Below are 16,709 nucleotides of genomic sequence, written 5' to 3'. Positions count from 1 at the left end.
GATATTGTCTTCCAGGTATGCCCATTCCAAGATTATATATTTATAGAGTTTTACTACTACCTGTAATTTCTTCGTACGAATTGTTGCTGAATCCGTTAGTAAATGTGTTGTTCTAGAAATTTAAAGTAGATGTTGGAGTCTCTAGGGTTTTAGATGTGGTGGAAAAGTGTCAAGATTACTCCATCTCCATCCTCTAGATTTTTTCCAAGTGCTATTCTCGACACTTCAGAAGCTTTTATGTTATCTATGTGCTCATCTCTAGACGAGATTTCTTCACCAGAGGATCTCTTTTGTGTTAATTTGACCTTATGCAAGTTTACAGACCTCGATTCATCATTTCTTACAACTAGCAACAATATCTATCATAGAATCGAAACACTAGTAGAATGAGAAAATGCAATAAAAAATTTGCACCTTCAATCTAGATTTGCAAGAAGTCAGACTTGTAGTTTCACACATCCCATTACATTATGCTTTTTGGTAAAATAAGTAATTTAAGATTCGAACAAGCACTTGAATGATATAAAACCCACCCAAGACTTGTCCTCTATATTCCAAAATTAGTCATGGCAGAACTTGAAGCTTCCCATATTTTCTGGAGTTCTTGAAATTTCATTTACTTGTTGAACATCAAGAATTCCAGACCGGGGCTATTTTTGTGTACTTCTTTAGTGTTTCGGCAAGCGGGATTTCAGGCAAGCCCCTGTGATACAGGAAAGGGCTATGATATAAATTTACTGTGATCTTTGTAGTTCATTCCATTTATATATATCATCGTCTTAGTATGAAGTCATAACAATCAGCATTATCACACTTCTCAAAAATTACTCCTTATCGGTTGGGTCAAAAAGGAAGATGAAAATCTCATAATTGTTCTTGATGAAAATCTCATAATTGTTCTTGATGAAAATCTCATAATTGTTCTTGATGAAAATCTCATAATTGTTCTTGATGAAAATCTCATAATTGTTCTTGATGAAAATCTCATAATTGTTCTTGATGAAAATCTCATAATTGTTCTTGATGAAAATCTCATAATTGTTCTTGATGAAAATCTCATAATTGTTCTTGATGAAAATCTCATAATTGTTCTTGATGAGTATGGACATAATTGTTCTTGAAAATCTCATAATTCTTCTCAAAAATTACTCCTTATCAGTTAAGCTAATCCTTCGTTGTTTGCAATTCTAGCATTTTACACGAGGGAATTTCCAGACTAATTTGAATACATGTGGAACATTCATGTCTGGAATTCTGATGCCATGTTTCTTCTGTTTTTTGTTGATGTATTTCTTGAACATTTTACTGTCTGTTGGCTATACATACATCCCCTCTTGGAATTTTTCTTGCACCTCCATGTTGTGTGTTGTAAGAGATGCAACAAAAGGTTGTCATTTTTTGATAGAATTTCTATACCAATGTTATTACAAGTAAGCATGTGGTTAACATCAGTTTCTCATCAAAGTTAATATAAATCCCGAGATAAAAAATTCCAAAACCATGTTTGCTGTCATTTTTAGTAAGAGCGAAAATTGTGTGAATCTTAATTTTTTTGTAGAAAGGTAGTTTTGTCCCTAAGTAGATAAGTTTAGGTGATTTATATCTATTACACTTTAACCCTTTTTTTTTTAAGGCTACCACTTTTAATCATTCACTGGCTTCTGAGAAAGTTTTTTTATTTTTTATTTTTTAAGTTTCTTGCATTTTGTTTCTAAATATGTCGTGTTAATGGTAAAAATTATTGTTCTTCATATATTGAATCGTTAATAATGAAAAATTATATTCTCATATTTAGTTTTGACCTAATCTTTTACTAAATTTATAGTCGGTTGAATAAAATATTTTGATTATTACATTAAAACATTTTGTAGGGGCCATACAAAGAGTTTTGGATAAAAGAGCATCCTTCAATTCAAATTGCAACAAGGTAAGTTCGTAAATCCAAGTACCCCATCATCAAGTTGTTTTACAGTGTGTGTTTATATTCTCATAATCAAGTGATTTATTTGGGTTGGTGCTTCGATGTCTCTATGTGTTTATGTATATGAGGATATAAATAGCATTTCATAGTAAATGGTGTCATTTATTGGATTTAATGTAACTACATCATAAATGGAGGAGACTGGAACTTGTATGTGCAAAAGAGAGTGTACTGCATGCATCTTTTAGCCTAGTTAATTGAAAAAATCTATTAATTTTATAATTGAACTTTTACGTTGCATTTTTTTTCTTATTAGGATGGTTCGAAGTGTCCGGAAGTCGACACATTTGAGTTCGCTTATGCTAGGAAGAACAAGTATTGGACTTGTAATGCAGCTAAAGCTCAACATGTAAGAAATACTCAACATTATAAAATTGTTTTTTAATCATGTTTTATCTACCATGTTAGACACAAAATATATATTGCAAAGTTAAATTAAAAAAGGCTAGAAAATTACAATTAGATTAAGTAGGATGACAATTTTTGTATGTTATTCATGGGGCTATTTCGGAAACTGACACTATCATGGTCAAAATGTTTTTGAGAGATGATTATATTTCTTAGCTTGTGCTATGTCTCTTGTGTGCAGTTGTGTTATCTCTTGCAAACTTTGATTTTATAGACTGTTTTATATATCTTGTTGGTATATTTGTAGGATGAAATGCTTGTCAAAGAGCATGAATATCTTATAGAGAGACAAAGGATTAGCAACTTCCTGAAGATATCCCTTTGGAGGAGATAGCGATAGATGATCCTGATGCCGAAATTGATATCATGATGTTCGTTCTAGGCACGAAGCCCAGGCACCAAATTCTTGGGTTAGAAGATGGTCGCTTTCGAGATATTAGGATATCTTCTTCCAATGTACACAATTTGGGGAAGAGTTGGAAGCAGAACATGTTGCTCGAAAGGTAGTTGATGCGGCTCAAGTAAACATGGAGCAAAATATGCAAAACAAGCTAAAGGTTGTTGAGCAACAATTCAATTCTATATTACAATCTTGGAATCATTCTATGCACCAACTATGTGATAAAGTTCCTGACTTCATTGTACCACCATTTATACCATTACCAATAGAGAATAATGGTAATGAGAAAGATGATACTATTGAGGATGAAGAGAATAACTTTGATGAGAATCAGTGCATGTCTAATTCACGAGATTGAAGAGTCATGTTTTTTATTTGCATAACAATAGATATATAGCATGTTTGCTCTGCTTATTTTAACTTTAAATGTAATCATACTTGGTGAAACTCATTTATTCGTGTTTTGATGAAATATTTTGAATTCAATGTTGATTGGAATTACTTTTTAATTGATTTATTATGATTTTTATATCGTTATATTATTTTGAATGAGGTTAAAAAAAAAATTAGTATAATATAAATAAAAAATAAAAAATATAGAAATAGTTTAATTTCTCCCTACAAATTCTTTTTTAATAGCTCACAAATATCCTTTCCCCACTAAAAATTATTTATAGAAAAATAGGGTTCAGCCCACAAAATAATTTGTTCCGTGTTGTCACAAACTTTTAATTGTAGGGAAACATGTTTATGCTTGGCCCACAAAAATTTTTCACACATTATTATTTGTGGGGACGAACAAGATTTTGCCCACAAGATAATTTGTAGGGACAAGCGAAATCGCTTCATGTGTAGAAGTAACTTTAGCAGACGAATTAATTTGTCGGACAAAAACTTACGCAACAAATTGTATTCGTCTCCAAAGGGTTTGTAGGGAAAAACCTTAGCCCACAAACTTTAAAAATTTGTCGTCTTATACCTATTCCTTCGATGTTTACCCCACAAACGTGCCTACAAATTTTTTTCCTCTGCAAAGGTATTTCCCCACAAATAAGAGTCTTTCCCCACAAATAATTTTTGTAGGGAAAATATAAAATTCTTGTAGTGTAATCTCTTCCTATCCAAAAATGATGAATCATCTATTGATCATTCATAATCTTCATATGATTCTTAACATACATGAATATCGTATTAGCAACCCTTGATATAGAGACATTTAACATCACCAAAGTATGATTGTTCTTATATGAGTCACTATGATGATCTCAAGTCAAAGAACTAATTTCACTACCGAATGTTAGAAATTAACCACTGATATAAATATCTATACAAAATCTCTCCAACAAGTATCCAATGTTTTGTTCTTATAACAAGATATTCACTTATTCGTTTGATTATCACCACACTTTAACTTATGAAATCAACTGTTTACTTCACAAGTAAAAAAATGTCACATGTGATTGTTCGTCTGTAATAACGATATATGTATCTCCTTGTTACTTGTGATCATAAATGATTTAAGATTCAGTCATATGCAATTTATCTACAATCACAACTTATAATTAACAAATTGTTAAGACTTGAAATACTAACTCTATTTAGAATAATTTATTAAAATAGTAATTCAAATGAATAATAGATATTGCCATAAGTAAAATATATTAATCATGTTAAAAGAGTTTTAAGTCCAAAATTAATTGGACATAGGATATAAAACTTATATTTGTATCCCCACGAAGATGTTTTCTGTAGCAGCACACGACCAACAATATTATTATACATTCATAGGCAGGACACATCTTCAAAAACATCAACATACAGGATTATGACATGTCACACTTTCATGTGTTGTTGTAATTTCACAAGTGACCAACAATATTATTTCACATTCATAGGTAGGACACATCCCTATTCAAATACATCAACATATAGGATTATGAGATGTCACATTCATGTGTTATTGTCATCTGACAAGGACACTATAGTTCAACTACAGAACCGCCTACCAAAAAATAAATAAATAAATAAATAAAATAAAGAAAAAAGGAATGCATATACACCAGAACAAAAAATAAAAATAAAAATAAAATCCCAACAAATAGAATATAATGATGTGATTCATTTCACTAGATGATTTATTTTTCCATGCATATCCACCAGATTAGTGATGTTAATTGTTAGAAATACAAAGTATCAAACTTTCGATGGAGGTAATAATACACATATCTCACTTAGCAGACACCTTTAGAATAGGATCAGATAAATGTTCGTTATATTATCTTTAATTGTGAAACATTTGACAAGAAAATCAGAGATACCCAATTCTGGAAAGGCATGGGAAATCAGTTTCTCTAATCAAATTAAGGAAATGATGATTCTTCTAAAATTTATTAACCCCAAAAACACTTTATTACTCAACGATACGTCTATCGTTCTCCATTGAGTGTTTGAAATATCCTCTGATCTTGGATGAAATAAATGTAGAGTGATGCGTGGTCTTGTTTAAATTTCAGTTACAGGAATAAAATGAAAGTAATTAATAATTATAAAAAGGTATATGTAATATAAATATACATTTTATATAGTATTAATGATGTTTAATTTGCAAAGTTGCATCGCTCACCTCAGGGGCGGATCCAACCGTTTTGAGTTGTGGGGTCAAAAATTAAAGCCGTACTACAGAGCCCACTTGAATGACCGTGGGATTGATACAACACACACACACTTGAAAGTGAGATTATTTTATTCATGGAGATACCGCTGGGCATGTGAGAGCACGATCACTTGCAAGGTCATCCTCACGGGTTCTGCTTAGCTCCAAAAATTAATGTGTAATTTTTTAAAATAATATAATACTTATAAAAATAAGTTAATACGCATTTTGACATCTTGAAAGTGTCTTATAATTCTATCATTATCAATATTGTTAAATAAATTTTGCTACATGTATAGTTTTGTTTACCATGTTATTTTTGAATGTTGAGCTAACGACGAGTAAATTAAATTGGATGTAGGAAGTAAATGAAATTTAAGTTTAACGAAAAAATAATTTAAAAGTAATTCAAATTACATTAATCCGTAACGATTTTAGAATTTTTGACATCATTTTTAATGTAAAATTTCCTAATAAAATGATGTAAATTATATTGCAAAATTTATTGTGAAAAAATAATAAACATTAATGAAATAATTGATTTTTTTTAAAAAAAGACAAGTTAAACACCTCTTTTAATACGTATGTTTGAGGAATATTTAACAATTTTCGATATCTGTTTGGGCCATTCGATATGACTACAATATAGTTTTCAAAACGAACTTCTAGATGATGCAAGCGATTTGTAGATTTGGATAGTATACGATCATCGACAAATTTTAAAAGTTAACACATTATCGAAATTTTTGAAATACTGATCTGAAACGGCTTACTTTGATACATCGTAACTTTTGCTATGGTTGATCATTTCGCACACAATAAAGAAGCGAAAAATTAGGTCATGAGCACTTAGAAATGATATTAATAATATAATATTTCGATTTCATTTAGTATGTATTAAAGTGGGTCGAAAACGGGTTAAGACAACCATTTTCTGAAAAAAAAAAAAAAAACCAAAATTTTGTGGGGTCATTTAACCCCATGTGGGTCCGCCCCTGGCTCACCTGTCGGAATCTTTTTTGCTTTAAAGCACATGATTTTCATCCCTATTTTATCCCAAACACTTTTTCCTATAAATATTTGACCCATGGACATCCAAAATGAGTTGAATCATATTACTCCATAGAGATAGTTCTTTGGAGATCTAAATCATTATTCCTTGATCTCTAAATTCAACCATCATATCATTGTGTTCATAAAATCATTTCCAGCCAAGATATTTCTTTGAAACATAAATTATTTCGTTAATTTAGATATGCATTGAGCCATATATTTTCATATCCTTAGACATTAAACCATTGATCAAGACAAAAAGATCGTTTGACCAAACACCAACCTAAAGAATGAGGAATTCTTCATTTAATCCATCGGAGATAAATCGATGTAGGGATCTGGAGCTATTGCTGAAGTACAAATTTAGGAGAACTAAAATGAGGTACCAGGAGTCAAAATCGGGTGTCAGGAGCACGCAGTTCATGAGGGCTAAGTTATAAATCAAGAGTGAAAATTTGTTTTGATGGAGCATACCTCTAGTAGGATCAATGGAGATTGCAAATATTAAGGTCAGAAGTTCTATGAGGTAGACGAGTTTGGACCATACTGTAAGTTTACTTTGATTTATAGTGAATTACTGATTGGCCAAGTGTCTTGAGTTTTTACTCATTTCAAATTTCTTCATGATCATCATTGGTGTTCTTTACTGCTTTAATTATTGATTGTGGCATTCAAACTATAAGATAATTGAACTTGATTGACTAATCACCTAGAAACAATTAAAAGTGATTGTTGCTTTGCTTATTTTCGCACGTTGGGTCTAAATAAATAGACTAATTAAAACTTTCTAATGGTATCAGAGACTAAATTTGATCCTTGAACCTATTAGTCTAAATGAGTCGGTCATTATCCATTCCTCCTTATTTCGATGGTAGTAATTACGGCTATTGAAAAGTCATAATGAGAACTTTCCTTAAGTCATGGATGAGCAGGTTCAGGTGAGTGTTCACGATGGTTGAACTCCCCTATTGCCACTATTGTTGGTGTAGTTACCCCTATCGATATTTCTACTTCGTCTAAGTAAAATTTTGGTTAGCGTAACTGGAATAGTAAAGCCCTTCATGCTTGATGTGTGAGACTGCTAAAGAAGTTTGTGATATTCTAGAAATTACACATGAGGGAACCAAAACAGTTAAGAACTTAGTATTCATGCTAGATTTGACGAAATTAGAATGAAAGATGATGAGTCTTTTAATGATTTCTATACTAAATATAGCCAACTCTAGCTTTAGTGCACGTTTGATTTTGATTTTTCACCTTGAAAAATTAATTTTTTGACTGTTACTTCCCTAAGTCAGCCATCATTTTTTACTTCTTCTCTCACAAGTGAGATCAACTTTTCTCTCTAACAATCAAAATGTTAATTCTTATAATCGCTACTAAACAAGCCCTTAATTTAGGTAAATATTTACAAAATAATGATTTAGATTTGTATTCGTAAGTGACGGTTCGTAACAAGTAATAAAGTGAAAAATGGAATCTGAATGTCATCCCACAGAGATTGAGTAGCTTAACTTTATCTATCTCAGTCTTAACCGAAACTAAATTATCCAACAAGATAATTGAGACTTGATTAACCCTAACCTAGATTAAATATGCAATTGTATGTGAATTTGATGAACTATAATGCAAAGTAACATTTTCAATGCAAGATTGATGTAATTAATGAATGTAAAGCGATTAGGATCATGAATCCCAAGCAATGCTCACTCTTAACCCTAGTTCCACGGATTAACAACACGTTGAATTTTTGAAGAATCAATACCCCTTAATCTATCCAACAATCTCTTTCGAGTAATGTTAAACCTACTCTCATATACTACTAGCATATATCTCTATGATGGTTGCAAATATACAAGAATACATGTGGTTTTGTGAGCATTTAAAGATTTACGCAAGGCATAGAGTTATATCTCTATCCCTTATTGAACCCTACAATGATGTATACCCTGTCGAACTTATTTCCCTTCTCTCAAATGCATGAAATAAGTCACTACACTCACACAATTATGTGTACATAATCATGGAAGAAATTAATTGTATATAAACTATTTGAAATAATTCAATCACGTGTTTTGATGTCAATATTGTAAAACATTGTATATAAACTATTTGAAAGAATTCAATCACGTGTTTTGATGTCAATATTGTAAAACATGAAATCAAAAGTTCACATTATACGGTTCATCGATCTCGTAGTACATGAAAACCTAGCATAGCATGGAGAAATTGATAAAATACACAAAAATTTTAAGAAACGACATCATCGATGTAAGAATTTGGGTGTACTCCCATCAATTTCGCATTTCTCTTCATTATTGTGGTGCAAAATCTTCTCCATGATGTGTTCTTTTCTCTCCCATGGCGTTCTCTCCTTAAATTGACGACCTTAGGGTTTTTTATATAGGTGCCACAGCTTGTTTCCGTAAGAGTTTGAAATAAAGAAGAAAATTGAAAATTGTGCAACCTGAATGTACCATGCAACCGCATGGTATTGTGTGATGCCCCTTTTGATTTGCTGAATAGCACCATGCAACCGCATGGTGTCCAATTTTCTTTCAATTGTGCCACTTAGGTCCCCAACTTGCAATCTCTTTCATTTTGACCTCTTTTCTCCTTTTTTCTTTTTCTCCCAATACTTTATATCTTTAAAAAGTTGTCCTTGAGTCTGTCACATCGTCGTTCCTACCTCCGGCTCATCTTTTGGCTATTTACATTTTAGTTCCTGAACTTTCATTCTTTTCCATTTTGGTCTTTTTCTTCATTTTCTTCCTTCTATCATCTCATATTATCGCCAAGTTGATGCATAGTTAGTTTGCATTCTCGTATCATCTTTTGGGTCATCTTTTGATTATTTGCATGTTGGTCCCTAAACTCTCATTTTATTTCATTTCGGCCCTTTTTTCTTGTCTTTTCTTGTAAATTCCATTATATCCATCGATGTAACCTACAAACTTTTTTTTTATAGAATTAAGCCATATTCAATCGTTTTTGTCAATAATAAGTTATGTTTTGTGGGACGAGTAAATGTGTAAACAACGCACTTACTAGTAAGCGGATTTCAAAGGCTAAGAGTGTCAAAAAAGTGATGAGATCCTTACCTAAGAAATTTAGATATAAGGTGACTGGTATTGAAGAGAGTAAGGATCTAGATGTAATTAAGATTGAAGAACTCGTAAGATCTCTCAAAACATATGAACTTTGCCTTACTCACTTTGGGAAAGAAAAATTCATAGCCCTTAATACAGTTAGGGAAGCTATTAGTGACACCACTTATGATGAAAAACTTAAGGATGATGACCTTGCCTTCCTTGCTAGGAATTTATGAAATTCCATAGGAATATAGACAAATCTTCTAACAGATATAAGAATCTAATATATCAGGAAGAGATAAATGTGAAAAGAGTAATTCTAGAAATTCTTCGAAGAGGTCTGCGAGGTGCCATGAGTGCCAAGGTTTTGGTTATGTAAAATCTTAGAATCCTAACCTGAAGAGAGACCTACCAAAGCTATGAATACTACTCTTACTGATGACAAGTCTAGCTTAGATAATCAAAATAAAAAGTCCTCTAATGATGAGACGGTGAAGTGTATGACATTCAATTTTGTGGTGAATAATGAGTCACTTGAGGATAAAGAGAAATCTGATGCTTCAGGAAGGGTTAGAAGATGATCGTGACATTTATGAAGCTTTTGATGAGCTATTTCAGGATTACCTTACATTGAAAATGGTCAATAATGCTGCTTTTAAGAAGCTACATAAGATGGACCTAGAGAAAGAAAGACTCATATCTAACCTTTAGGAGTCAAATTAAAATCTTAGTAAATTTAGACTAGTCAATGAAAATTTAGAGACTAAGGTTAAAACCCTAACGAGTGACCTTAAGAAATCCAATGCTCAATTTCTTTTTTCATGAGCGGATCTCAGAAAGTTGACAATCTTTTAGGGTTAAACAAGTTTGTTGGTAATAAAAGAGGTCTAGGATATAAGGAGACCGATCATAATATTGCTAATACTTTGAAGACCATTTTTGTCCTTGCAACTAAGTAGCCTAAGTATGTTGCAAATCCTGAACCCATGAACAAGTTTATCTTAAATTGTAAATTTTTCGTATATACAACGAAGCAGAGTAAAAAAACATGGCTCAAAATCAATAATGTTTTCTTTAAATTCCAGTCACAACTCAATTTCTGAGCATGTAAATCATATTTACGGTATTGGAAATGAGCTTTCTCGTGATTCATACAATGAAACAATATGAGATTTGTGCAAAGAAGGGGATATTGATAGTACCATGGCATTGCTTTCACAAATGGAGACTCTAGGGTACCACCTAAATTCAATAATTTACAATTGCTTGATAACAGCTCTTCGACATTAGAAGCGGATATAATTTTCAATGAAATTATACTTTCGGGTTGTAGGCCAGGAATTAAAGTGTTCAATGCATTGCTCAAAAGTTGTTTGAGAAAATGCCTCTTGGAACTTGCAAATAAAGTCCCGAGAGTTTTTGTTTTTCTCTTGTGCGAAGAGATAGTTTGCCAACTCTCCACACTTTGTGGAGTTTTTTTTTTTTTTGAGAAATTCAATATTAAATAAATTTTATATTTATAACAAATTATAAATCCATATATGCAGCTTACCGTATTTGCAAACAGCTTACAGTATATATAGCTTATCGTATATGCTGTCTACCGTGTTTGCAGCTTACCGTATTTGCAAACAACTTACCATATTTGCACCTTACCGTATATGCTGCCAACCGTATTTGCAGCCTACTGTATTTGCAAACAACTTACCGTATTTTCACCTTTCTGTATTTACAGCTTACCGTATATGCTGTCTACCGTATTTGCAGTTTACTGTATTTTTATATAATAATTTTTACACTTACAAATACCGAGAATGCAGAACACCGTACATTCACTTATCAAACCGAATTTCAAAAAAAAAATTAGATTTTTATTTTTTCAACATAAGCATAAAATAAATATTAAAAATATATGAAACACAAAATATAAATGCATATGAATATGATGCTCAATCTTCAATTTTCCAATATTGAATTACACAAAATTTAAAAATTTATCTTCATATACAACTCAATCATATCAACACTATCAAAGAATACAAGTAAAATAATTTGTATAATCTCGTATATTTCTTATTCAAATATAAAATATACAAATATATTTTTTCTAGAAGACACAATACTGTTATGCAATTGTAAAAATAATTTGCAATTATTTTCTTATATCATGGAAATATTTTTAGATATTGCTTCAAAAACTTTCCAAAAAATTAAAATTCATACACTAATAAAAATACGATAAATGCAAAATTTGTGCAACGCACGTGACAGTCACTGTGAGGAGATTTTTTTTTAAACTTCGCACTGTACGGAGAGTTTGCCAACTCTTCGCACCGTGCGAAGTTTTTTTTTTTTGCTTTTTTTACTCCGCATTATACGGAGAGCCCGCACTTTGTGATGACAGTGTCCACACAGAATGTCATCTCTCTGTACTGTGCGGAAAGTTTTGTCATGGTGTTTGCCATCTCTCCACACTGTGCGGAGAGATTTTTTTTACTTCGCACTGTACGGAAAATTTGTCAACTCTCCGCACTATGAGAAGAGTTTTTCTTCCTTTATTATTCGCACATGGTTTGCCAACTCTCCCCACTGTGCGGAGAGTTTTTTTTTTTTTTTTTTAAACTAATTTTTGAAAATTTTTTTTTTTTTTTTTAAAAACTTGTGGGAAAATTTTTTTTTTTTTTTTTTTTTTTGGCAGTCATGGCAGTGCGGAGAGTTTTTTTTTTTAAACTCATGTACGAAGAGTTTTTTTTTTGTACTCATGGCAGTTTATATTTATTAAAATTATTATTATTTTTTTAATGTAAGTGGCATTATGTGTGGAATAACATTTGTTTGACATAATTATTTTTTTAATGCAAGTGAGATGATGTGTGGAAGAACATTTGTTTGACATAAATAAAATGGAAGATAAAAAATGACATCATGCATAGTAAAATTGGATTAATTTACTATGCATGAATAGTAAACCCTCCTTCCCCTTTTTATTAGAAGTTAGATACACTGGAAAAGGGAAAAAGAATTTTTTTTTTTTTATTGGATATGTTATTTTACTATCAAATACTAGTAAGGTTCAAGATTGGTAAATTGAATTTCAATTAATTTTTTTTAAAACTTATTTGGAGTACTTTATATATGTTATTACATGTATCTTAAGCATTGTGCACATTAGACTCTTGTGAGTAGGTTTTGACCACATGTTTGAGATTTGGGATGGCAGTTATTTGTTTGGTGAATTGACTTTGAATATGGAATGATTTTTAACTGGATTGATTTAAGGTTTTGAAATTTGCTTATAGGAGTTTAATGTCACTTTTCACATGTATGGCTTATAAAATTTACTCCATTTATGTTTAAAATAAGTTTTATGAGAAAAATTTACTTTCTATGAATTATACATGTGTAACAAAGGGAATAACTGTTCATGATGATAAAAAAAACAGTTGGTCTCGTAATTGGAAAATTTTTACGCTCCCATCACATGCTTTTGCATAATTTTTCATCATTATACAAGTGAAATTGTTTAATTCATTCATCTCTATGTTTTAAATGATTATTACTCGCCTATCCTCTGTTATTTGTGACAAAAATTAGGAGATATGTTTATTTACTTCAAGGAGTTGATTATATGAGTTCTAGGGATAATTTTAAGAAATTTGAATATTTTGATTGATAGATGACTTAGGGGGAGTCATTGATATATTTGCTGGAATTTTATTATTCATATAGTATTGTATTCTGTTTATATAGATATAAAATTTTATGGTTTATTTCTAAGTTTATAATTCACATGACATTGCATGCTTCCATGTTACACATTTTTTACTATGTTGTTTTAAATAACTTGGTTGTTAGTTTCCTCTTACTTTTCATGTGGTATTGTAGTTTCTATGTGTTTCAGAAAGCAGGTTGACCAAGTATTAAAGAAAATTTTGTGGAGTTTATTTTTGGGTAGTTTTGGACTTTTTAACTTTGAAATAAATATGATTTTCTCAAGGAATGCCAAAGGGGAGATTGTAAAGTCTATTTTACATTTGACAATTTTTTAAGACAACAATCATAATTTATTAGAATTATATTATGATTTAGTTATATTGTAATCAAAGGCATAATAGGTTTAGAATAGTCCAAGTTAAGGTAAGTATAGTTGGGGTTGATAAAATCCAAAGAGAAGTCAAATAAATTCAAGAAAGAGACTTAAAGAAATTGATATACAATAGGACGCATTTTGGCTAGCCTGTCGCCCAGTTGCTGCTCAAGTGGCAGAAGTAGAATACTTGTTGCCCACCTAGCACTAGACTGGAGCTCGAGCGACAAGTTCGTTGCTCGCCTTTCACTAGCCCAGTGCTTGAGCGACAGTGTTACGAGGCAGAATCTAGTTTGCTTCAAAACACGTGATGTTCATCCCTAGTTCATCCCAAACACTTTTCCCTACACATAGTTGACCCCATTGACATCCGAAGCAAGTTGAATCATATTATTCCATAGAGATAGTTCCTTGAAGATCTATATCATCATTCCTTGATCTCTAGATTCACCACCATATCATTGTGTTCATAAAATCTTTTAAAGCCAAGATATTTCTTTGAACCATAAATTATTCTATCAATTGAGATACACATTGAGCCATTTATTTTCATATTCTTAAACATTAAACCGCTAATCAAAGCACAAAGATCGTTTGATCAAACATCAACCCAAAGAACGAGGAATTCTTCATTTAATCCACTGGAGATAAATTAATACCAATGATCGGGAGTTATTGCAAAAGCACAAATTCAGGATGATTAAGGTGAGATACTAAGAGTTGGGATCAGATGTCAAGAGTACACAATCCTGGACGGCTAAGGTATAAACCAGGAGTCAAAATTTGTTTTGAAGGAGCACATCTCTAGCAGGATCAATGGAGACTGCAGAAATCTATGGGGTAGGCAGGTTTGGACCGTACTGTAAGTTTGCTTCGATTATAGTGGACTACTGAGTGGCAAAGTGTCCAAAGTTTTTACCCAATTGGGGTTTCGTTGTAATCATCTTTGATGTTCTTTACTGATTTAATTATTGATTGTGGCAATCAAATAATACGATAATGGAACTTGATTGACTAATCACCTAGAAACAATTAAAAGGTGGCTTGTTTCTTTTAATTGCTTATTTCAGCATGTTGGGTCTTGATAAATCTGTTTATTAGAACTTTCATAATTAAAATTGTAGTAGGCAGAAATATTACACTTAACGGGATATACGTGATTTTTTCCCTTTATAACATCTCAGACCAATACGATCCGAAATCTTTATTCAACTAAGCAAGCAAACTAGTCTAACTTATCCAGAGGGGGGAGCAAAATCTTCGCTAACAATGGCTCAGAAAATCCCTTCCGGTATTTGTTTCTAAAGCTTGTTTTTGTACCAGTATACACCTTTCTTCTGGTCTCCCTCATCTGGTTCCACATAGATACACTCCTTGACTTCTCTCCACATTGCCTTAAAAATTGGTGTCCCATCAAATTGATAGTAATTCCCTAATATCAACTTGATTGCCTTGGTTGCCTCCATTGCATGATAGTGTGGCATTGTTGAGAAAAGATGGTGCGCGACATGAGTATCCGTTATGTTGTGGAATACCTTATTTAGAATCCCGTAATCTCTGTCAGCAGTTGCTAAAGCTCCGCGTAACCAATCCCACTCGGTGGAATCATAATGAGGCAGCGAAGGATGGGTATGCTGCAAATAAGTTATCAAAACTAGGAATCCATTGACGATGAGCAATGGACCACCATAAACGCAAAGAACCCAAATAAGTCCTCTAGCTGCCACAAGACAATAAAGCCCATAAATGACAGCAAGAACACCAGCATCAGAAATGAGGATCAGCGTACGCTCACTGTCCAGGTAAATCGGGCTATAAGGATCATAATGGCACGCAAAGCGTTCATAATGTCTACCCGAGGCATTGAACAGTAAATATAGAGGCCACCCTAAAGTTAGCTGGACGAGAAGTATGATTACTCTGCCTGGTGGATTGTTCAGATGCTTGGCAAACCCTCGGATTTCAGACTTAAATTTGGGTACAAATACTTCGTCGCGATCCAGGGAACCAGTGTTTGAATGGTGGCGCCTGTGACTGAATTTCCACGAAAAGTATGGGACGAGGAGAGCAGAATGTAGGATCAAGCCAACAGTGTCATCGAGCCATTGGTAGTTGCTAAACGCATGGTGGCCACATTCATGGGCTATGACCCAAACACCAGTTAGGATACAGCCTTGGCACATCCAATAGAGTGGCCAGGCTAGGTTGGAGAGAGGTTGAGGTAGGTTTTGGAAATAGTTGGTGGCAATATAGAAGAAGAGAAAGGCAATGGTGAGGTCACATACGAGATAGGAGAAAGATTGAGGAATAGAACGCTGGAAACAGTGGGGAGGGATGACTTTCTTGAGTTCACCGAGTGTGAATGGAGGTTTTGAGTGTGGAACTCGTTGGAGAACGTCAGATTTTGACTTCTTGCCCTCGAAAGATCGGCCTCCAGCACCCATTCTTCAATTACCTGCGGAAGGCAGAGAACAATAATAAGTTAAAAATTGGGATGCACTCATGCACATTGAAGATCACATATATAAATCTGCGGCCTTTGTTCAGAAATCCCAATGAAGAAAATTTTCTTCAATCTGCATTAATCACTCAACTACTTTCAAGAGGAATACAACGGCAGATATTTCTGTGGAATTCAACTTGTCCATTATTACAGCATACGAAGTCTCATCAAAGAGAACCATGCCGTCGGAAAGTATTCAATTATGGACTGTGAGTTTTGTCTCCACCTGTGTACGAATATTGACCTCTAAAAAGGTCACAATCTGCTATCCCTTTAAAGAATCAGGAGTACTTTTTTTAATTCAATGAGGAGGAAAATACAGACGAAGATTGCTGGTAATGCCATTTAATGTTTGACTTGATTTGGATCTAAAAAAAGAAGATTGGTGGTAATGCCATTTATTGTTTGACTTGATTTGGATCTAGAAAAAGCTGCATGATTAGAAATCTCATAAAGTATTTGGACATGTTCAACAGATAGTTTGTAGACCATATGTCTGCAATTTCGGGTATATATCAATAATACAGAGATA

General features: G+C 32.6%; 1 protein-coding gene and 1 long non-coding RNA gene across 3 annotated transcripts; one reads left to right on the top strand and one right to left on the bottom strand.

The window, feature by feature from the left end:
• LOC111390773 lies at positions 1–3,279 on the top strand. 2 transcript variants are annotated; one of them, XR_002701981.1, is made up of 4 exons: positions 1–15; positions 1,872–1,927; positions 2,238–2,330; positions 2,637–3,279. It is a non-coding gene; the product is annotated as an uncharacterized LOC111390773 (long non-coding RNA). The 2 variants fall into 2 exon arrangements; XR_002701978.1 differs by lacking the exon at positions 1–15 and having other exon boundaries at positions 1,077–1,927.
• An 11,482-nt stretch (positions 3,280–14,761) lies between these two features.
• On the bottom strand, positions 14,762–16,410 carry LOC111390764 (delta(12)-fatty-acid desaturase FAD2-like). The gene has a single exon (XM_023015876.1). The coding sequence runs from the start codon at positions 16,116–16,118 to the stop codon at positions 14,976–14,978; it is 1,143 nt and encodes a 380-aa protein (XP_022871644.1). The 5' UTR covers positions 16,119–16,410; the 3' UTR covers positions 14,762–14,975.
• Between the last annotated feature and the right edge of the window lie 299 nt (positions 16,411–16,709).

The sequence above is a fragment of the Olea europaea genome, chromosome 3 (assembly GCF_002742605.1).
Source record: "Olea europaea var. sylvestris chromosome 3, O_europaea_v1, whole genome shotgun sequence".
NCBI classification, from domain to species: Eukaryota; Viridiplantae; Streptophyta; class Magnoliopsida; order Lamiales; family Oleaceae; genus Olea; species Olea europaea.
The sequence above is the reverse complement of the archived record's forward strand: the minus strand, read 5'-3'. Positions and strand labels throughout refer to the sequence as shown.